General features: G+C 46.4%; 1 protein-coding gene across 2 annotated transcripts in view; it reads right to left on the reverse strand.

Annotated features, from left to right (window-relative positions):
- USP34 (ubiquitin specific peptidase 34) overlaps positions 1–24,291 on the reverse strand; it is a 1,940,069-nt gene that overhangs the window by 1,448,663 nt on the left and 467,115 nt on the right. For both annotated transcript variants that reach the window (XM_069234398.1, XM_069234397.1), the window contains one exon: positions 21,998–22,097. In XM_069234398.1, coding sequence (XP_069090499.1) covers positions 21,998–22,097 — 100 coding nt within the window. The remainder of the gene's footprint in view (positions 1–21,997; positions 22,098–24,291) is intronic.

Here is a 24,291-nt window from a genome sequence, read left to right on the forward strand (position 1 = left end):
TCTAACCTCAGGGCCTTAAATGCAAGGTTCTTCCCAGGTGCTAGACTAGATCTCCTGTTTGTCAATAAGTGGCACATTGATCTTTTTTCTAAATCTGCCCTGCCTCTGCACATGACACAGACCATGTAAAGGTGCTGACTTCAGACATGTCATGCAAAATAATGTAGAGCATAGCTGTAGAAAGATGGCTCTGTATATACTATATCAAAATGAGATATAGTGTGCACAGAGTCCAGGGATTCCCCAGAGGCTTATAATAGATGATACTAATGCTCTATTTGTGGTAGTGTGGTCGAACAGTTAGGCTTATCAGAGAGTAGTGTTAAACATTTGTTGTAGCCACACAAGCAATAGAAGAACCACACACTCAATGACTTAACTCCAGTCTAATAGGTTTTTAGAGAGAAAAATATGTTTTGTTAATTTATTTCTAGAACTACAAGATTCAGTTTACAGGTAAGTACACAGATTGAAAGGTACTTTGCATATATATAATCAGGAATTTGAAAAGAATCGACAATGTACACAGTTTTCTTTAAAATGGTAAAAAGCTATTTTAAAAGTGGACACACTTCAACGGTTCCTGGGGAGGAAAAGATAGTTCAGTTTTACAGCTAAGTATTCAATTTACAGTTCCTATCTCCGGGGGTTTAGGTAGTACGTCATTGAGGGTTCAAGTTAACCCCGAACGCCCACCACCAGCAACACAGGGCCGGTCGGGACAAGTGGTGAAAGAGGAAACAAATTAACGTGGGCACCTATTGAGACGGGGGTACTTGGAATCCGGTCAGCCAGCAGGTAAGTACGCACGGCTCAGAGGGAAGAAAAGGGGGGTTAAAGAGAGCACCTGAGGGGCCCCAAGTTTACACCAAACACGCACCCTCAGAGGCGCTAGGGCGGCCGGGTGCAGGGTACAAATAGGGCGTCGGGTTTTCAATGCAATTCTACGAGGAGACCCCAGGGGGTCACTCTGAAGTTTCAGACGAGGTCCAGGGGGGGATCTCGGGCAAACCACCGGCTGGACAGGGAGGAGGGCTGTCTGCTGGCCGATGCTGCACCAGGGGTCAGGTTCTCCAAGGCCTGGGGGCTGCAGGTGCAGGGTGTCCTTTAGGCGTCAGTTATATTCATCCAGAGCTCAGGGTCAGGGGGGTCCTAAGGATTTCCTCTGCAGGCATCATCGTGGAGGTTTGGAGGAGTCTACCCAGGGTGGGCTCTAGCTTCCAATTGCCTGGGGACCCTGTCTTGCTGGGTTGACCACCTGGACACGGCCGTGGGCGTCAGGTGCACGGGGGTCAGGACCTATGCATCTATAGTGAGGTGGGAGTCCTTAGCTGTAGGTTTCTTTTAGACAGAGCCGCTGTCCTCGAGAGATCTTGGTTCTTTTAGGTGCAGGGCAGTCCTCTGGAGTTAGAGGTAGATGGGCCTGCTGGACGCGTCGCTGGTCTTTTTGCAGGTTCTCTGAAGCAGGAGACAGGCCGGTAGGGCTGGAACCAAAGCAGTTGTTGTCTTCCTTCTTCTCTGCTGGGTGTTTTCAGCTTAACAGTCCTTCTCCTGTCGGTTGCCAGGAATCTGGTGAGCTGGGTTCAGTGACGCCCTTAAATACAAGATTTAGGGGTGTTACAGGGGTCAGAGGGCAGAAGCCAATGGCTACTGTCCCTGATGGTGGCTACACCCTCCTTGTGTGGGGACACATTTCTATCCCTATTGGTCCCTGTCCTCCAAACCAAGATAAAGGATTCTGCAAGGAGGGGGTCACTTCTTCTCTGGACACCTTAGGGGTGGTCCCAGCTGAAGCGGTCGTGACTCTGTGTTTTTCTTAAGTTTCCTGCCAAACTGCTCATCCAAAGTCAAGGCTTTGTCCGGGGGCATACATCTCCACTAGCTGGAGTGCCCTGAGGCACTGTAACATGAGGCCTGAGCCTCTGAGGCTCACCGCCAGACGTTACAGTTCCTGCAGGGGGGACAGTTAACTTAAGATCATAATTATAATGTAATGTAATGTAAAGTCCATTCCACAAAATGGGTAAGTGAGTGTCTTGAATCCAACTGATAAACCCTCTGTTCCACTTTAGATAAATGTGGTGGAGAAAAGAACACAAGAGAGCCATAGACTACCCCAGGTGGAAAAGTGAAACCTTTTCTGGAAAAGCAGGCTGATGTAGAGCTAACAAGACATGCAGCTCACTGATGCAACACTCAGATTGATAGCAATGAGAAATATAGCCTGCAGAGGACAAGATTTCCAAGAACAGAAGTGCAAAGGTTTGACAGGAGCACACCAAGAATGTTAGAACCAAATTTATGTCTCAGTATGACACAATGCTGATGGCAGACGGAAACATGTAAAAGCTCTTTTTGAACATGCATGACAATGAAAGGCTTGAATAAGGAGGACTGAAGAGGCAATGGAAGAAAGGCTTAAAAGGCTGATAAATTAACCCTTAAAGTCTTGATAGCCAAAATATATCACTAATCTAGCCACTAGAGGCCTTAATAAACTGATTTCGTGAAGGGCGGGATACAGCCAAAATTACACCAACCGACTCGCAAGGTAGAGCAAAGCTCCTATGTTGTACATGTATAAATGGGTGTAGATCACGGAGGTTCAGGTACAGTACTCTGCTATGCCACTGGGACAGCAAGTCATCTCAAAGAGGAAGCTAAAATGCAGTGTAGATGTTCAGGGATGGCTGTTCTAAGCACCAGACCTTCACAACCCAATTTGTGGTCACCAGAATAATTGGGCTTGATCTTGTGTGGCATTCTTCAGTACCCTGAAGATCGGTGGCAGAGGCAGAAATGCATATATTAGTATGGACTCCCACTAAAGGTGGAACATCTCTCCTAAAAACCCTTAAGGTGGAAAAGGCTGGACAATGAGAATTTTTGAAGGCAGCAAATAGGTCTCCGGAGGGTGTGCCCCACCAGACAAAGATACACTTTGCCACCCACAGGTGTAAACACCACTCCTTATCAGCAAGATAATGTCTCTTGATTTAGTCTACCCTCATGTTGATGGCTCCCACTAGCTGATGGGCCGCCAGATAAATCCCATTAAATGCCAGCTTTCACCGTAATGCCGTGGGGACAAGACCATTCTACATTGCTTGTTGCAGTGCCACAGGGTTGCCATGTTGTCCATCCTCACTGGGATCATCCTGCCCCTGATGAAAGGAAGAAAGGTCTTCTGGGCTAAAAGAATGCTTCACTAATTGTAGGAAGTTGGCTCTATATACACCCTCAAAGTGAGAGATAGTGTGCACTGAGTTCAAGGGTTCCCCTTGAAGGTTGATAGTGGCACAATTAGATAATTCTAATGTTCTATTTTGTGGTAGTGTGGTCGAGCAGTAGGCTTATCAGAGGGGAGTGTTGAGCATTTCTTGTACACACACAGGAAATAAATGAGTAATACATACTCAAAGACTTAACTCCAGGCCAATAGTTTTTATATAGCAAAATATCCTTTCTTAATTTATTTTAGAACCACAAGCTTCAAGATTTGAAGTAAATACACAATTTCAAGGTACTCCACACAGGTAAATAAGGAACTTTGAATTAGAGCAGTAACATACACAGTATTGGTTAAAATGGCAATAAGCTATTTTAAAAGTTGACACAGTGCAAAAATCAACAGTTCCTGGGGGGAGGTAAGTATTGGTTAGTTTCTGAGGTAAGTAAAGCACTTGCAAGTTCAGTTTCCTGGGCATAGGCAGCCCACCGTTGGGGGTTCAAGTCACCGCACAAGCAGGGCAGGTCAGGTGAGGTGCGGAGGTCAAAGGAGGGCCCAAAACACATAGGCGCCTAAGGAGAACAGGGGTGCTCCGGTTCCAGTCTGCCAACAGGTAAGTACCTGCGTATTCGTCGGGCAGAACAGGGGGGTTTTGTAGAGCAATGGTGGGGACACAAGTAGGCACACAAAACACACCCTCAGCGACACAGGAGCAGCCGGGTGCATTGTGCTTAGCAGGCGTCGGGTTTTCAATAGGAATCAAAGGCGGGACCCGGGGGTCACTCTAGCGGTGCAGGCAGGGCACAGGGAGGCTTCTACGGCAAGCCACCAACTGGGCTAGGCAGAGGGTCGCCTGATGGTCACTCTTGCAATGGAGTTCGGTTCCTTTTGATCCTGGGGGCTCCGGGTGCAGTGCTTGGTCCAGGCGTCAGGTTCTTTGTTCCAGGCAGTCGCGGTCAGGGGGAGCCTCTGAATCCTCTCTGCATGCGTCGCTGTGGGGGTGCAGGGGTGTCAGGTTACTCACGTAGTTGCAGTCACCTGGGAGTCCTCTCTGCGGTGTTAGTTCTCTGGAGCTCGAGCCGGGGGCGTCGGGTGCAGTGTGTGAAGTCTCACGCTTCCGGCAGGAAGAGTGAGTTCTTTCAAAGTTGCTAAAAAGTTGCAAAGTTGTTGCTGTTTTTGAACAGTGCCGCTGTTCTTGGGAGTTTCTTGGTCCTTCGGTTCAGGGCAGTCCTCTGAGGCTTAAGAGGTCGCTGGTCCCTGTCGGATGCGTTCCTGTGCAGGTTCTTTGAGTATGGAGACAGGCTGGTAGGGATGGGGCCAAGTCAGTTGTCGTCTCTGCAGGGTTTTCAGGTCAGCAGTCCTTCTTATTCTTGTAGGTTACAGGAATCTGATTCTCTGAGTTCTGGGTCGCCCCTAAATACTAGATTTAGGAGTGTGTTTAGGTCAGGAGGGCAGGAGACAATGGCTCCTGTCCTGGAGGGTGGCTACACCCTCTTTGTGCCTCCTCCCTGAGGGGAGGGTGGCACATCCCTAATCCTATTGGGGGAATCCTCCAAATTCAAGATGGAGGATTTCTAAAGGCAGGGGTCACCTCAGCTCAGGACACCTTAGGGGCTGTCCTGACTGGTGGGTGACTCCTTGTTTTTCTCATGATCTCCTCCAGCCTTGCCGCCAAAAGTGGTGGCAGTGGCCGGAGGGGCAGACATCTCCACTAGCTGACTGGCCAGCCTAGCACTAGGAGTCGGACTGGTATTCAGGGGGCATCTCTGGGATGCCCTCTGGGTGAATGTTACAATAAATTGCACACTGGCATCAGTGTGCATTTATTGTGCTGAGAAGTTTGATACCCAACTTCCCAGATTTCAGAGTAGCCATTATGGTACTGTGGAGTTCGCGTTTGACAAGCTCCTCGACCATATACTCGTTATTGCTACCCTGCACTTACAATGTCTAAGGTTTTGCTTAGACACTGCAAGGGCATAGTGCTCATGCACATATGCCCTCACCTGTGGTATAGTGCACCCTGCCTTAGGGCTGTAAGGCCTGCAGTGGGTTGAGGGCATGGCACTCTGAGGGGAGTGCCATGTTGACTTAGTCATCATCATCATCATATATAACTTTATTTCGGCTATAAGCCATAAAAGTAGACAATACAAGACATAACATGATTAAGAAACATAGCGCTTTAAAAATTTTTAGAATGTATAGACAACATTGTTTTTAAACATTTTTGTTTTTACAAAATCTCAAGACGTGTAAAAATATTAGATCGTTAAGATTTAGCTTCAATTAATTAATATTTATCAAACTAATTAAATATAATCTAAAACCAAATTATTAGAAGCACGTGATTATCAGAGTTCTAGTTCGTGTCTCCTATGTGTTTTACAAGAACCTTGCCGCTGAGTGACCAATTTTATCATTTGTCTCTGATATCTGGGATAGAAGGGGGAAATTGCATAATTTACTTTTTTAAGAACCCTAGATAAATAGTGAGGTCACAGATTTATAAAACATACAGATCATCATTATTCTTTAAAACTAAAAATCCAGACCGTTTAGGTTTTAGGTCCATCCGGTTAAGAACTGATATATTAAGTGAATATAGTCTAAAACCAATGTGTTGAATTTACACATTTATAATAGTTCTTTTGTTCTTATTGACCATGCACTTCGCAGGTATCCCACCACAGAAAAAACTATTTTATCATTTGTATCAGTTGTTAGGAGTCGTAATGCCGTGTTCCATTCCCTTATCCCAATTGCCCTACATAATGGAGCAATCCACTTTTTCCTAGGTACCAAATATCTCGGGCAGAAAAACATAAAGTGCGCAAGTGACTCTTTTGTCTTTTGACAATGATGGCAGTATATTGTATTGCAGTCCTCCGGTCTCCATTGCGCTGTAAATGGCTTGAGCGGAAGAGTCCCTAGTCTAAATTTAATGAATAGTGTTTTGGTATATGGAGGATTTACATTATCCATATAGGCCTCAAACTTGGGACTACATTTGTGATCTAAGAACTGCAAAGTCAGACTACCATGATTTTTTAGCCAAATTTGGGTCAGAATGTTCTCCCAGTAGCACATATTTACACGTTCCTTTGTTTCCTTTGCCAAATTGTGGGGAGCACTCCACACCTCCTCCATTTTGAGAAATTTACACGTGTCTCTGATGTGTCTGAACCAAGGGATCTTTAGTACGCTGTCATTTGCAAGAAATTCATCTAGTGCTTTATGGAGAGTGGACCGTCCTCTGAGGTCCAAAGATTAATCCAATACATTAGGGGTCTTAATGCAATTTCAATGTGTATTTCATTTAGGGCTAAGTCAAATCTGAGCGGAGTGAGAGGGGTGCTCATCGGCAACTTTAGGAAGTTTCGAATAAACCGGTTTTCTACAGTGGTCAGACACCTAGAGTTGGTATGACCCCAAAGCTCGGCACCATAAATTGAGGCCGCTACTGCCACTGCTTTGTAGACGGTGATGGCAGGTGATATCTCCCCTTCACAAGTATTAGCTATTTTCTTAGCTATCACTATAGACCTTTACCTAAGTGCTGTCAGACTCTTCTTAATCTGTGCCAACCAGCGTTGGTCGTCACTTAACCTAATCCCCAAATAATCAAATTGTCGGACTCTCTCCACTGGTTGGCCTGCTATCGTCATTTTTCCCCTAAATAGTTTGTGTGGGTTAAAGGCCATAAACTTAGATTTTGTTAGATTAATTTCAAGTCCTCTGTTGGAGCAAAAATTATAAAAGGTGTCCAATTCATTTTGCAAGCCCATAGGTGTTCTTGAGATTAATAAGGTGTCATCGGCGAACATTAAAATAGGGACCGGGGTTCCAGCTAATCTAGGGGCATCATGATTACAGTGTAACAATTGGTCCACAGCACCGTTTATGTAGAGATTAAATAGTGTTGGTGCCAAGATGCAACCCTGCCTAACCCCTCTATTGACGGGTATAGCTTCCGTTAGGTCGTCACTATCTGACCAACGTACATGAGCATAAGTCCCTTCGTGGAGATATCTAATCAGTCTTAGTAGTTCGCTATTGGGTTGATAGCTCTCCATAACTTCCCATAGTGTATCCCGAGGTACCATGTCAAAGGCAGCTTTTAAGTCGATAAAAGCTACATACAATTGGCTTTTATTGAGTGACAGGTATTTCCAGCAAAGGAGGTTAAACCTGAATGCCTGGTCTATTGTACTCTCTCCTCTTCTGAAGCCTCCCTGAGATTCGGAGAGAATTTGGGCATCATCTTTCCATGTCTGTAGTCTGTTCAGCACTTGCTTAGCGAAGATATTTTGGCTAACATCAATAAGACTGATAGGCCTATAGTTGTTAGGTTGTTCCCTTGGCCCTTTCTTATAAATAGGGACTATGACTGCTCCTTGCCATGTAGTAGGAAGTCCTCCCCCCCTCAGTATCTCGTTACTAAGTGTGTTTAGATACAATGACCACGTTGTCAGACGAGAAAGATATAGATCTCCTGGGATGCCATCAAGACCAGGGGCCTTTCCCTTGCGTATGGATTGGAGAGCCTCTGTTGTTTCTTTTATGGAGAATAGGTCCAGGTCAAATTTGGGTGGTGTTATACTCCCCCACGTTAAGGTATTGCCAACAAGATCGTTAGGTTTTAGTAGGGGTGTAATAGTACTATTGGTATGTGGTTTTCTGTATATGTTTGAAAAGTGCGTCATCCAAGTTTCTGGCTGGATGACAGGGTAGTTTTCCATTTCTTGAGGGCTACTCTTATCTGACACTAGTTTCCAGAATAGGTTAAGATCCTTCTCCTGGAGCGCCACAACCATCTTGTTCCAATTCCTATTCGCCCATTCTTTTTTTGCATTTTTAAGTACATCTTTGTATACAGTCCTGCTCTTCCTTATCTCTCTTAAATTCCCTTCCTTAAGTGCTCCCAGTAAGTGTATCTTAGCTTGACGGCAGGAGTTGGAGAACCACCTAGAGGTTTTAATAACAGTCTCTATCCGCCTCCTTACCGTCTGGAAGTGTGGTTTTAGTCGGGTGACCAGGGTGTTATGGAGATAGACCAAATCAACCAATTTGATATTTGTATGTTTCAGGGGAGAAAGTGTTGTTGCAACTGATCTATAGATCGCTAGCTGAAAATTTGCATCACTTTCAACCCGCTCCCATTTCACATTTTTACGATCATTGGTCCTAATGAGGGCACTATTTAAAGTCCACGTTGACAGTGTCTTGGAACTAAATAAGATAGTGGAAAAGGAGGTGCTTAAGGCTAGATGGTCACTATCAATACGAGGGAGAACTATCATGTCAGTTAGGGATTTCCAGAGGGCGTCATTTACTAAGACATAGTCCAGGTGGCTAGTATATGCGCCTCTCCTATATGTAGGGGACGCCGGGTTGTCTGATCTGGTATTCCCATTTACTATTCTTAATCCCTTTATTTTTATTAGGTCTTCCAGTAGTTCTAAGGCTCCTCCTTCTTTCTTGGATGTAATTTGCACCAGCCCTGATCTATCCCATGAGTCTGTGAGCTGGGATCCCTCTTGCTGATTGCCATCTCCGCGGTTCAATTGCATATTGAAGTCGCCCGCAACCATTATGCCCCGCCCATTAGGTAAGCAGTTAAAAAAGTCTACTATTGAACTCATCTGAATGGTCTGGGTCCTTTGGGTGCCAGGTCTAATATATAAATTTACAATTATTATGTTAACAAGACCTTTAACGGTACTAATTTCAACTACAACGGCTAGTAGATCCCTCGTAGGGGCTACTATCTCTTTAACTTTTGGGAACAAGTTGTGTTTTAACCAAATTGTCAAGCCGCCTGAAGCCCTACCTGATGGTGATTGTAGTGCAGCCTTCTGGAAGGTCCAATAGCCTTCTCTATTTACTACAGATGGTGCCCATGTCTCCTGTAATAAAATGATGTGGTGTTGATCTAGAAGTCTGCACCAGTCAGGATTAGCTATTTTCTGAGTCAGGCCTGCCACATTCCAGGATAGAATCTTAATCGGTAGGTCATGGTCAAGCCCATTTTCTGGTAGATTTTTCCTAGTCTCATATGTACAAAGTATTTCTTGCTGGGACTTCTCCTTTGGCGAGCCACTAGAATATGTTTTTAGGCTCTGTTCCCAGGATATTAGGTAAGTCATTTTTTGTAATATAAGAGTCGGGATTGGGTATGCCATCGCTCCCAGCTTCAGCGGCGGGAATTTCAGCGGCAGAGGCTTCACGTCAATCTATGTCAGAAGTATGGCTTTGCTTTCGATCCCTTCTCTGCGGGCAAGGATACTGGGCCATTATAGTATTATTTATCTCTTGTGGGAACCGGTTTGTCAATGATTGAGGAAGTTTGTGAACAAGTGTCATTTGGGAGGAGGTGCCCGGTCTCATTCTTTCCTCAAGTGCCAAAAGGCCCTTAACTAGATTCTGACTAATCAATTTTATCCCTATGAGATCTGATGTTGAACCTATTTTTGTAAGTCTCTGTGCAATGACTATATCGTCCCTTATAATGGATCTACACTTCTTTGTCCTTCTTATCCAATGTACAACTTTATTTTTAAGAGATTCCCCTTGCTCAAATTGATCTTTACTTAGCTTGGGGACGTTTGTTATGTAAATATCATAGACATTATGTCTAATCTGGCTTTGGAGGTTATTTCCCAAGGGGCGTCTGGAGCTTTTATCTAGGTGTCCTTCTCTGTGCATCTTCCAATTATTCCCTGTGTCCAAGGGTGGATTGTAGTTATTGCGAACACACACTGCAGGAGGTGCGCTATTGCCCCCCTGAGTAGTCTGTGTTACCATTTCGACCCTTTGACCCCTACACCTCTGTGGGATGGATGTTTCCGATATTTCAACTGACTTTGGTAAGGAATTAAGGTCTGAATTTTGTGGTGTCTTCCTTATGTCCCCAATTACTGCAGATATGCCGTCCAGCTTCTCGTATATCATGTGGGTAAAAGATGTAAGATGCTCTCTAAGACTTAAGATTTCATCTCTTATCTGTGCTAACTGTAAGACAGCTAGATGTTCATCCTGAGTGGATATGACTGGGACTGGCTCCTCAAGTTCCCTTGGGATAGTTCTCTCTAATTCAGCTGGCGATGGTAGAACAAGGGGTAAGAAGCGGTTATTGCAGTTTGGCAGGGGGGATACACCATCTTGCTGGTTAGGCAGATTTAAGATAGGGCTCTCTGTTGAATTCCTTAAAATTTCCAACTTACTGAATTCTGTGCTGGTGCCTTGGGGTATAGATATCTTCGAGTCTCTGTGCACAGGAGCGAAGAAAGATTTTATGACATTAGAGGAGGAAGGAGCATCTTTCCTACAAGGTTTTGAGGGTTTAGTGGCTAGCAAACTCTCCACTTCCTCTATAAGATCATCAATTTGGGTGAGCGTACAATTTTCGGCCGCGTGTCGAGGTGCTCTTTTTGCCCTTCCCTGCTCAGTAGGATTACTGGTAGCTTTCCTTTTCCCCATCTTGGTAAGCTATTTGCCTCAGGGACGTTATAACTAGAGCGCGAAGGGGGAGTTATGAATACCTTGGGTAATATATTCCAGAAGCCGATAGGCCCTAATTGGAAGGTAGTGCGATATGGGTAAGGTTGTTTGTACTTAAATAAACCCAGGCGCACTGCTTTTAAGGGGCATCACATTTAAGCCTACCTAGTTCAAAATATTAGGGGGGTGGCCCTGCCCTGGCTCTTCCTGGCAATGACGGGCAAGGATGGGCCCGCCCTTGGCCTGGGCTTTGCCCGGGCGCCGCCCGCGCGCGTCCCGCGCAGCGGGAGCGCAACAAATGTTTTAAAGGGCTCCTTGCCCTGACGTGTGGCGGCTGGCCCCTCCTCCTGGTCTACAAAGCGCTACCCGCAGCAGCGGAACAAATGTTTTAAAGGGCTCCTTGCCCTGACGTGTGGCGGCTGGCCCCTCCTCCTGGTCTCCAAAGCGCTACCCGCGGCAGCGGGAGCGCAACAAATGTTTTAAAGGGCTCCTTGCCCTAACGTGTGCCGGCTGGCCCCTCCTCCTGGTCTCCAAAGCGCTACCCGCGGCAGCGGGAGCGCAACGAATGTTTTAAAGGGCTCCTTGCCCTGACGTGTGGCGGCTGGCCCCTCCTCCTGGTCTCCAAAGCGCTACTTAGTCATTTTCTCCCCACTAGCACACGCAAGCAGTGAAGCAGTGAGGCAGTGTGCATGTGCTGAGTGAGGGGCCCCCAGGGAGGCATAAGACATGCTGCAGCCCTTAGAGACCTTCCCTGGCATCAGTGCCCTTGATACCAGGGGTACCATTTACAAGGTTGTGTGCCAGGGCTGTGCCAATTGTGGAAGGAAAGGTACAGTTTAGAGAAAGAACACTGGTGCTGGGGCCTAGTTAGCAGGGCCCCAGCACACGTTCAATCATAACTGTCATCAGCAAAGGCAAAAAGTTAGGGGGTAACCATGCCATGGATGCATTTCCTTACAATACTGATATGAGTGAACTTGAAAGACCTAATCTCGCAGGAAGGAAGCAAACCATGACAAGGCAGTATCTGGTACCCCCATGGCCTCTAATCTTTGAAGTACAGTTATGTGGTTGACCGTATCAAAGGCAGAACTGGGATCCATATGGATCAATACTGCCATGCCTCTATTATCAAGCTATTGCCTAAGATAAACCAGCACAGCAAGGGGAGCTGATTCCATACTATGGACTGCCCTAAAACCTGTTTGAGAATGCTGAAGCAGGCGATTAAGTTCTGTATACCTCGTGATCTGTTTATTTGTGTGCTTTTCCAGCACTCTATATAGAATAGGCAGGACAGTTATTGGCCTATAATTAGACTAAATGAATGGGTCAAGATAGGGCTTTTTTTTAATAAAGGCTTGACCATAGCATGTTTCCAGGTCTTTGGAACAGTGCCTTCCAAAAGTGATGCCTTTAAAAGCAGGGTAAGCAAGTCGATTAATCAATGAGAGCAGGCCTTTGTTCTGAGCCTTTGAGAGCACTGTCTCTCACCTCAGGGGGTCAAGATCTCTGTCTTAAGGTAGTTGCACTGGTTTCTAACAGTCAATGCCCATGCTAGGAGTTGGTAGGTTTTAGGGGGCACCGCTATTGTCCCCTGTTAGTGCATGTATTAATAAGTCTATCACTGGATTCAGAGATGGTTTATTAATATGATAGGTTTGATACCAAACATCCCTATTTTCAGTGAAGCCATCATGTCAGCTGGGGAACTCATAATGACCAGTGTCCAGTACATGTACTTAAAAGGCTTCCCTGTTCACTTACTATGTTGGAGAATAGATAAAGACATAGCAGGGGCACATCGGCTAATGCAGGTATGCCCTCACATGTAACATAATGCACCCTGCCTTTGGGGCTGGAAGGCCAGCTAGAGGGGTGACTTGCATACATTGCATGCAGTGTAACGGGGAGAGGGCACACAGACTGGGCCCCATGTTGTGTTTTCAATTTGGGTCTGCACCAAGACACACAGTCTGCAAAAGCAGCACTGGGTGTACCTAGCGAGAGGGTCCCTGAGGGTAGCACAATTCATTCTGCAGCCCTCAGGGGCCTTCCTTTAGTACCTCATACCCTAGGTACCAGGGTACCATTTACTACGGACTTATAGTGGAAGCTAAAGGTTGACCAATTGGGAAAAACAACTGTCCAGTTTTGGGCAAAGAGATCTGGCACTGGGGAACCCAATGCACTTTCAGTTCAAATTGCACCAGAAACCAGGCCAAAAATGGGTTGGTTCACTATGTCAAAAGAGGCACTTTCCTACTGAGACCATATCTAGTTGCAGATTTGTTATCTTAGAATTTCCCCAGGCATCAGTCTAGATCCAGAGATTTTTCTCGAGCAGTACCCCTACATGTCTTTAGGTGGCATCAATCGCCACCGCGTCCACTGCTAGCGTCATCTGTGCTAGATATGATGCTGCGGGTCCTGTATAGACACCACCCAGGTGCACTGACATCCGTTTCTTTTCACAACTTTATACACCAGAAGTGCAGAGCCATGAAGAACTCTGATCACTAGTGCATCAAAAGTAGGGCCCTGAAGTACAAGTTACTTACCTTCAGTAACGAAATATCTGGTAGAGACATAGTCTAGTTGCAGATTCCTTACCTTAAGAATTTCCCCCAGGCGTCAGACTGGATATAGAGATTTTTCTTCGAGCAATATCCTTGTGCATCAGTGACGTTAGTTTCTTTTAACGACTTTCCATGCCAAAGAGCAAAGCCGCTAAGAACTCTGACATTGGTGCGCCAGAGTTAAGGACCGGATAGGGGAATCCCTGTCCCTAGAAATCAGTTCGCAAGCGGGGAGGATGGGTGGGTGGTAAGGAATCTGCAACTAGAATATGTCTCTACCAGATATTTTGTTACCATAGGTAAGTAACATATATCTGATAGAGACTTCAGGTTGCAGATTCCTTACCTCAGAATAGATACCCAACCAATGCCATCCTCAGTGGTGGGCTGCGAACCAAGGTCACACTAGGAAGTCCTGCACGACAAAAGTAGCCGTCCCGATGGACCTGACTGTCCAGGCAGTAGTGTTTAGCAAACGTGTGCAGGGAAACCCACGTAGTTGCCTGGCAGATATCCAGGACAGGAACTCCGCGTGCTAACGCAGTGCAAGCAGCAGTTGCTCTGGTGGAATGAGCACACAAGCCCTCAGGAGATTGCTTCTTGGCCAAAACGTAGCACATTTTGATGCAAAAAAAGCACCCTTCGAGAGATGGTACTTTTTTGCACCGCCTTCCCATTTTTGGCACCCACATACCCAACAAGGAGTTGATCGTCCACCCGGAAATCTTTAGTACGATTGAGGTAGAACACCAATGCTCTTTTTGAGTACAGATGGTGGACTCTCTCCTCCTCATGGGAATGGTGTGGGGGTGCATAGAAAGTAGGCAGAGTGATGGACTGGCCTACATGAAAAGGTGTAAGCACCTTAGGAAGGAGGGAAGCCTTAGTCCAGAACACTACTTTGTCAGGGTGCACAGACAAGTACGGAGGTTTTGAGGAAATGGCCTGCAGCTCACTCACCCTGTGAGCAGAGGTGATAGCAACAAGAAAGACAGTTTTGAAGGTGAGGAGCCGCAAGGGACAATTATGCATTGGCTCAAAGGGAGTACACATCAAATAAGTAAGGACAAGATTGAGGTCCCACTGAGGCATGATAAATGGAGTGGGAAGAAATAAATGGGTGAGGCCTTTTAGGAATCTACTTACAAAAGGAGATTTTAAAAGTGAGGGCTGATCAGGTAACCTAAGGAAGGCCGAAATGACAGATAAATACCCTTTAAGGGCGCCCAAAGCAAAGCCCTGCTGGGCCAAAGAAAGAACAGAAGAATCTCAGATAGAGGGGCAGAAAGGTGATCAACAGATTTGTTGGTACACCATGCCACAAATTTATTCCAACAACAGGCGTATACAGTTTGGTTTGAGGGACGCCTAGCTGGCAAGATAGCATTGCAGACTTCGGGTGGAACATCAAAAGTCATCAACTGTCGCCACTTAATCTCCACGCATGAAGGCGAAGGTTGGACAGGTTCGGGTGAAGAACCGTCTCCTGTTAAAGACTGAAGATCTGCTCGAAGAGGCAGTCTGAGTAGAGGATCGATGGACATGCTCAATAGCTCTGGATACCATGCTCTCCGTGCCCAGTCCGAAGCCACCAAGATGACTTGGGCCCGGTCGTTCCGGATCTTCTTGAGAACTCTGGGCAGGAGAGGTATAGGCGGAAAGGAGGCCAGAGTTCCACTCAAGCGTCTCCGAACGAGTGCCGTCTTGGAAACTCCAACGTGCAAAACAGCTGACATGGAGCGTTCTCTGCGGAGGCAAATAGATCTAACCAAGGCTCTCCTCACCACCTACGGACAGAGACGCCATTCGTTATCGGCTGTGCATCGACAGCTGAGTTTGTCCGCTCTGGTGTTGAGGGAACCCACCAGATGTTGAACCATCAGGGTAATGCCCTGATGTTCCACCCATGTCCAGAGGAGTAGTGCCTCCTGACAAAGGGTCTAGGACCCTACTCCTTCCTGTTTGTTGCAGTACCACATGGCGGTAGTATTGTCCGTGAACAACTGCACCACTTTCCCTTTGAGAAAGGGAAGAAATGCTTCCAACGCAAGCCGGATCGCCCGGAGCTCCAGAAGATTGATATGGAGCCTAGACTCCGCTGAAGACCAGAGCCCTCTGATTTCCACCTCTCCTACGTGGCCGCCCCAACCCAGAAGTGACGCATCTGTCACTGCAGACAGATCTGGTTGGGGAAGGGAGAGGGATCTGCCACGGGCCCAATGCGGATTCGAAAGCCACCACTGCAGGTCTTTCGCAGTCCCCTCTGAGATCTGGACCATGTTGGAGAGATTCCCCTGATGCTGCGTCCACTGGAACTTCAGGTCCCACTGCAGAGCCCGCATATGCCATCTGGCATGTGTTACTAGCAGGATGCAGGAGGCAGTGTCACCAAAACCCAAGACCGAGGCCGAAAGATCAGATTCACAGCCTGAATGTCTTGGACTCGCCTTTGGGAGGATAAGCCCGAAACTGCACTGTGTCCAGAACAGCTCCAATGAAAGGGAGCATCTGACAGGGAGTCAGGTGTGACTTTGGCACATTGATAGTGAACCCCAGCGTGTGCAGGGAGGTTCTCCGTAGACTGAATGTGGGAGACGACTTTCTGGCTGAGTCTGCTTTCAACAGCCAGTCATCGCAGTAGGGGAAGACTGAGACCCTAACCTGCGCAGATGAACTGTAACCACCGCCATCACTTTTGTGAACACCCGAGGGGTGCTGGTAAGGCCGAAGGTGAGCACAGTAAATGAAAGTGCTTGTGACCTACCACGAATCGTAGGCAACGTATGTGGGCAGGCAGGATGGGGATGTGGAAATAGGCGTCCTGCAGTCCAACGCTACTATCCAGTCTCCTGGGTCCAAGGCAGACAGAACTTGAGCCAGGGTGATCATTTTGAATTTCTCCTTCTTGAGGAGGTACTTTAGGTCCCGAAGGTCTAGGATAGGACGTAAGCCCTCGTCCTTTTTTGGAATCAGAAAGTAGCAGGAATAACAAGCACAACCTACTTCGGGCACAGGGACCTTTTCAATAGCTCCCTTGGACAAGAGAGCTGCAACTTCCTGGCAGAGAAGTGTCAAATGATCCTCTGGAAGGTGACTGAAGGATGGAGGCATGGTTGGTGGAGCAGATTCGAAAGGGAAACCAAAACCAAAACCAACCTGTCCGTGGTGATGTATTCTCAGTGGGGCAGGTGATGGCGAATCCTGCCACCAACTGGATGGGAGTGAGATGACAGACTAGGAGGGTTTGGAGGCTGCAGCGGAAGCAGAGGTGGACTGGGCAGACTCTGATTAACTGTCCCAGGCAACGTGGGATTCAATGTCCCCAGCCACGCAGAGGCTGAACAGCATGGGTGGGACGGTGGCTGGGTGGAGGATGCACAGGGAGCCCCTTCCATGGCTACAAAAGGGCCAAAAAGCAGACTGTGGGGGGCGAGGGGCAGAGGAAAGACCAAGGGACCGAGCTGTAGCCCGGGAATCCTTGAATCTCTCCAAGGCAGAGTCTGCTTTGTCTCCAAAGAGATGTGAGCCATCAAAGGGCATGTCCATGAGTGACTATTAGACATCCCAAGAAAAAACAGAAATACGCAGCCATGTGTGGCATCGTAAGGCCACCGTTGTAGCAACTGATCTGCCCAGAGAGTCGGTCGTGTCCAGCCCACAACGGATTGTGAACTTTGCTGCATCTCTCCCATCGTTCACAGCTTGGGAGACGATAGCATGGACCTCCTCTGGTATCTGCGGCAGGACTTGCGCAATCGTATCCCACAAAGAGTGGGAATAGGGACCCAAAGGGAATGCTGTGTTCACAGACTGCAGTGCGAGACTGGAGGAAGAAAATAACTTCTTGTCAAACTGTTCCAGTCTTTTGGATTCCCTGTCCAGGGGTGCAGAAGGGAATGCACCTGAGGAAGAGGAAGCCTGGATAACAAGACTCTCAGGCATGGGGTGTTGGGACAGGAATTTAGGGTCGTTCGGAGCGGGCTGATGGTGGCGTGCAATAGTCCTATTCACAGGAGCCCCTGTGTTGGGTTTGGATCAGGTACCCAAAAGGACATTGGTGAGAGCGTCATTAAATGGCAAAAGGGGGTTTGAAGTAGAAGCCCCAGGCTGAATCACCTCCGTCAGAAGATTAGACCTGACCTCAACAGTGGGAAGCTCAAGACCAAGGACCTCTGCTGCCCTACTGACCATCATACCATAAGTCGCTCCCTCTGCCGTAGCCACGGTAGGAGGAGACAACTTGCCAGTGTCAGGGGAAGTATCCAGACCACAGGTGTCGCCCAATTCCTGAGCCCAGTCCAAAGATGGGTCATCCTGGTATTCATAAGGGTCCAGGAACCCCTCCAATCCCTCCCATATTCATACCCGTAAGAAAAAGGGTCTGAATCCGACCTGGGGTGGATAGGCCACATCTAACACAAAGGCAGCATCGGCCGATGCTGCTCTGAGTCTGAGTCGTCTGGGATAAGAATCAGGTCAACGTCGATAGTGGGCACTACCGACGTCGGGAGTGTCAACAATCGAACCAGCGCCAAGGAAGGTTTCAAGGGTGCAACCAGCACCGGTGTAGATCCAGAGGTGACCTCGGTGGACGGAGCCAAAGCCGCCGGCGCGGAACTCAGAGACCCCTCATTCAAACCCCTTGTTCCCGAAGGCGCCGTATCGGAGTCGGACTGCCCAAAGATGAAGCGCATGGTCTCAAAAAACTCTAAGTTGGGTGGCGGTAGCTCCGGCTCTGGATTACTCTGGGAAGCGCTGAGCTGACCCAGACGCAGGCTCCGAGGACGGAGGCCTCGTGTGTGGATGCTCCTCTCACGTCGCATCAGTCGAACAACGGGAGAAGTCTGAAAGCAATGGGATTTCTTTGACTTCTTCTTCTTCTTACCTTGACCTGATGATTTGGAAGAAGACGAGTGGTGATGGCTCCGCAACCGTCCTCGAGACCTTCCTCTCGATCGAGACCGGGACTTACGCGGAGTCGAGTGCCGGGCCGCCATGAGCTTTAGGGACCGCTCCCTCAAAGCCTTCGGGTGAATGGCCCGGCACTCGGAGCACGTCTTTGGGTCGTGCTTGAGACACCACAGACAAATCCAATGAGGATCAGTCACCGACATCATACGATGACAGGCATGGCTTGAAACCGGTCTGAGTATGGGAGAGTTAGTAGGTAGCCTGTGGTTCTTTAAAGGACCTCATGTATGTACCCGCCCACAATTCCCCCAGCTAAAATATGCCTGGTAAATCCCATCTGCTAAATCCTTGCAGAGCTGCTAATTCTTTCAACCAAGTGCCTTGTCAAAGAAGTGACAGAGTATTTATCCACTGAGTATGTTGCAGGGCTGCCCGCCAGGCAAGGAATACAACTTTGGTCATAGGGGACATTACCATAGGAAGAGGGGAGCCGTACAAAATGCCTAGGATCTGTGGGAAGCAGAGCAAGGCTAGTTCCTGGGGGTCCGCCGGGTGAGATGAAGAATGCAGGAACTCAGCCAAAATATTGAATTTGACCTCTGTAGATGGGAGTTAAAGATCCCACATTTCTGCAACTTTCCTTACAACAGCATTGTAAGAAGACACCTAGGTGGAGGGAGTTGTGATGGGGTTAGAAATTCTCATTTTGGTGAAGTAGCTTAACCACTAGCATCCTTTAAAATTGGGTCAATAAAGATCTGTTTGACTGTGTTACTAGAAGGATAGTCACCAAGTGGATTATCCTTCCCAAAAGAAGCATTTTGTTTTTCAATTAATCTTTGAGCTTCCTTTCTAGAATGATGATTAACTATCAAGGAAAATGGATCCATAGAAGAGACGGGGTCGCTTCGTCGGCATAGATTTTGGTTCTGGCAGCTTTGGTTCTGGCACTGTCGGTTGTGGCACCGTTGGTGTTTAATGTGGCGTCAGTGATCTATTGGGATTCAACGTAAAAGGAGACCACACCAGAATGCACAACGTTGGGGAGTCGACTTCTATGTTGGAGCCACTGGTGATGGTATTGTAGGAACCAAAGACACTTGAGGCAGTGGCATAAATGGTGTAAAAGAAGCCTACTGATAGGACATTAACAATCCAACCAACATGTAGGACATCTGTCCAATGGGCAAGACAGACGCACCAAAGGGGATAATCGCTCTGTTAAAAAGACTGAACGTTACAATGAAAAACAGGGAAGGATTCATCCCAGGGGCAGGACATTCTGGGTACAGATGTCCATACTGGGGTTTTTGGAGATGAAGCCACAGGTGGAACATTTGCTGGAGCCAAAGCCGGGTCCACTGAATTTACTGGTGGCGACGGTGAAGCCGGAGTCAGACCTACTTTCACTGGTTGTTCTTCATCTCTAGGTTAGTTTTGAGCTGAACCATGTGAAGCTGGTGGTGGAGATGTGCTTTTGGAAGATCTTCAATGGGCTTCATGTCTTCTCTTTTTGTATTTTCTTTTTGAAGACTCAATGGGGTGGGGCGATAGACTTCTTTTTTGGATGAGATTTTCTTCGACCAAGTCCCTTATCTTGCGCTCAAGTCAAAAACATCTTGGCTTCACGCTCCTTGAGATTCATCTTCTGATAAGAGTAACAAGTGTCAATGTTGTGGTCAGATCCAAGGCACCAGAGATAGAAGACATGAGTATGAGTGATAGACATCTTGCCATCATAGTCTCTACATTCCTTGAATTTCTACTGTTTGGGCAGTCAATATTTTGAAGAAAACTCCACCTTAAAGAAAATAACGTAAAAAATTGTTGAATAAGACGACTTTGGCAGCCCAGAAAAAATGGAACTGACGTCATCTCACCAATGGGGGTTCTTTATGCCTCTAGGACGTCACGTGGAGAACTGTGCAGAGCAAAGGTGGCGCTGGCATGCCCTACCGGCATGAGAGCGATATTAAAAAGTGTCCAGATTCGGATGGATTTTCAAAAGGTGAGGAATATGCAGGCAGATGTATCTGTCAGAAACATGGCAATCTATTCAGTGTGAGGATACAACTTAAAATTGCCATACTGTCATCTTTGTACATTCTTGACTCAGATGAACTTCACCCGAATAGTGAAGACAAGAGCCTGCTCAACCATGTGGTTAAATGATTCAAAATGGTACTGTTTAACAGGAAAACACATTAAGAGCCCTTGTGCTAAGTGATGACCTACAATACCAGACCATTGCAAAGTTTTACTACAGAACAATTATAAACCCAACAAATAATGGAATTAGACTTTGGCTCATTTTTATGAATTGATGTAAAAGTCTAAGCCATCTTAAATGTCAGCCAATGTCATAACCTTCTGACAACCCACCTCTTGATTTGCCTTCACTGTCAAGATAGTCTCTCTACCACTTTCATCTCCATCTCCATCTTTAACTGTGTTACAGCCATGCCCCTGAATCTGATGAGTATTACATCTTGTAAACTTATCACAAACCATCTAGTAAATGATCCCTCTGTGATCACACACAAATATGTAGGCCAACACACATTAATTAATTTCCATCTGCCATTACTCCTGCAAGGTTAACTAGTAATCTGTCATCGCTTCCATTCAATGCACTTCTCCCCATTTACTATCCTTTTCATTTTCTTTCTTTCATTTAACCTGATGCTACAATTAGAGAACCTATAAAATATAGGATATCTGCTAACAACTAGGATAACTTGGATTGTGTTACTTACTATTAATATAGTTATTTTTGTATTACTTGATTAATAAATATTTTACCTCCATTTGGTCCCATTTGTCTGGTGGTGTCAGAAGACTACCCTGCACCAATACTATGAGATGGCTCGCGGGGAAGCATCAGGTGAGTTTGCTCCATACCTGACTGGGTAAAGTGAGCAAACTGAGGCAGAATCTGCAACTCAGAACTGAGATCAGTGTTATTTCTTTCAGATAGGTTGGGATAGATCCAGATACAGGGCCCAGCATGTACACCAGTGGCAAGGCCAGCATAAATCATAAAGGCAGCCTAGCTCTCAGGTCACCTTAGTGCTGAAGCAGTGCCTGGCCAATGTGGCACACTGAAGAATTCCCGGCCATGCTACTGCTTGACCTAGAAGCTCTTAGCTCAGGCTGTCATGCCATAATCCTATTCGGTAGGCATAGATCACCCTAAATAAATACAATAAAATAAAAACAGATGTTTACGTATGCATTCATGTCTTTGCCACAAGGTGCCTTTACTCAAATGGACTATGACTGCCATCAGTATCCTATGAAAAAAGACGTTTCCCTTAAAGTACAATCAGAAAGAGAGGCAAAAAATGTTACACTTCGTAATCATATAAACAGAAAGGGTTGTCGAAGGGTTTTACTTTAAAAGAGATGTTTTCTATAGGAACCGCGTCCTATAAGCTCAGGTGTATTTCGCACAGGACAACCATACAAAAATATAGTCACTACACAAGTATATACCCCCTATGACTGAAGCAGAAGAGTAATTTGAAAGAAAGATGAGAATGAGGTAGTGATACAAGACAATTCCCCAGGAAATTACATGTTAAATAAAAAAAAGCACAAACAAGGCATTTAACATTCTGAGAACTTCATTACTACAGCACGATAATTACATTTAAGGGACTCCAACATTAATTTGACATCAAAATGTATCACAAAATAAAAACATCTGCAGAAAGATACATCTTCATTAAAACCTACTTTTTAGATAGATCTTACACAAAAAAGATAAGCTCACCATTAATATAATAGGAGTTGATGTACTGAATAGCCGCTCGACTGACATCGCAGGAATTTGCTCTAAGAGCAATGCCCCAGAACTGGTCCATTCCACATAACTGCAGGAGACAACAAAATGTATTATTCACCAGAAAGCTTTTATCCATTTGGAAAATCAGTCACTGATATGGCAACATTTAAAGAAGATTTTTAAAAAGTATTCAAATAACAATGTTTTTAATAGACAATCCAACTGTTATCAGCAGTTCTGCTGAACAACAACTTTTCACTGCAATCATCTATTGCAGAAGCTTTTTAGCTGTCATGTCTAGGACTTGGTGAAGACCCGTGTCTTTTTTGAGGTCCAGGAACGACAGGGAGTAGCAACCCTGACTCTGTTCCAGCTCTAGAGCCAATTCCACTTCGTCCTTTTGGAACAAGGACTGAACATCTTGTTGGAGGACCCACAGATGGTCTGGCTGGAGTGCATTTAGACAAGAGGGGACATCTGTTGAAAGGGTAGTGGATACCCCCTTCTCAATTTGCAAACCCCAAAGGTCTGAAGTAATGGCCCTCTGAGCTGTGCATGATCCTGTTAATGTGCAACTAGGGTTGCTTCTCTGCGGTGGCAGCAGAAGAGGAAGGTGAAGAGGAGGCAGGGAGAGCCCATGTTTGTTCTTTGCCTCTTCCTCTATATTGTTTGTACAGAGTTCTCCCATTGAAGCTGCTGGTGTTGATTGCCAAACTGCGGATGACCCCAAAATAAAAAGCCCCTGCTGAAGCCACACAAATTCCAAAGCTAACAGTGATCTCCGGTCTGAAGACTTTACTGTCCTTGAAACTCACCAGTGCAGAGTCAGGTTTTGCACCAAAGAGACAAGATCAGTCGAACCAAGACCTATAATTGTCGTCTTTAAATTCAGGGTTTTCCCTTGATGAATTAACTGGGCAAGAATATGTAGGGAAATGGATGTCCCTATGGCTCTTGCTACTCTATCAGCAGTATCCAGGCCAGACTGTACTACGAGCTTTGCAGTTACCTGACCACCCCCAATCAGCTCTGTAAAGAGTGGTTGCAAGTCACCCAATAGAGCAGGATTGACTGTGTGTGCTGAATTCAACAGAGCATGTACATATGCACCAAAAAGACAGGTTGCATTAAAAGCCTTGAGAGTTTGCTTGCACGAAAAAAGTAATTTCTTCGTAATTGTTTCATTTTCTTTGATTCAAGGAGCCCAATGCCAGCTTTGAAGAACAATAAGTGTGCATCCTTAAACTCTCTGGTGATGGGAGAGCTGAAAGCAGCTGGGATCGCCAGGAGCTACTATATATCACAGGGTAATTGGTCATGAAATGGCATAATAGTCATCGACTTCCCCCATACTGCTTATATGAGCTTTATCAGCTCTTCACTGACCTGAAGCAATGTTTCCGCCATGTGGGAAGTGGAGTGCAGGACTTCGGTTAGAATGTTTAATTTGACTTCCGTTGATAACAGCAGCAGGTCCAACATGGCCGCTGCCCTCTTGATGACCATGATGGGTGGTCACCTCCAGTGGGGGAAGGTTCGTAGGAGATAGCAATTCCCACTTCCTGAAGCTATGAAGCCCACGTTTGTCTTTCAAACTGCAAAATCTGGGTCCAATGTGCAGTCCTCCACATCTTCTGCATGTGGATCCTCCTAAGGATGTGTCACCCAAAAGGTATTTGTCATCCTCTATTAGCCTTTGTGCCTCTCTTCTGGAGTGGTGGGGTATCAGTAGCAGTTTCTCCGGAGGAGTTGGGTTTGGCTCCATCAGAGGTGGAGACAGTGGCTGGGGTGGAGGCGATGTCTGCTGTGATGCAGTCAGTGGTGCCAATGGCACATGTGGCACGCCGGTAGCATTGTCTGCAGTGCCATTTGCAGTAACAACACAACGTATATGGGGAATACAGTGAACAGGCAAATCTGGCCTGTTCAGTTCATCATCAGATCACGCACGTGGTGATCTAGTTATCGGCATGGGATATGGTAATAGTGGCTGTGTGCTCGATAGGGGTGTTCCCCTTATGGAATAGGTGGTCTCACGCACATAACAGTGTCATGTTTCATCCTTTGACCACCTATCCCCACCCAGGTAGGATGGTACCACCTGGGTGGACCCAACCTCATTGTTAAAAGAACTCTGAGGGAGTGCTGAAGTTCACTCTTGCTGAATGGAGCTGGGATGCAGTTGAATGGGAAGATAAAACTAAAATTACCTAACAAATTACCGGTGTATTCTATTACTTTAATGGCTGTGTTTGTTGGTAAGATTTAAAACCATTGAGACA

Source organism: Pleurodeles waltl, chromosome 5 (assembly GCF_031143425.1).
Source record: "Pleurodeles waltl isolate 20211129_DDA chromosome 5, aPleWal1.hap1.20221129, whole genome shotgun sequence".
NCBI classification, from domain to species: Eukaryota; Metazoa; Chordata; class Amphibia; order Caudata; family Salamandridae; genus Pleurodeles; species Pleurodeles waltl.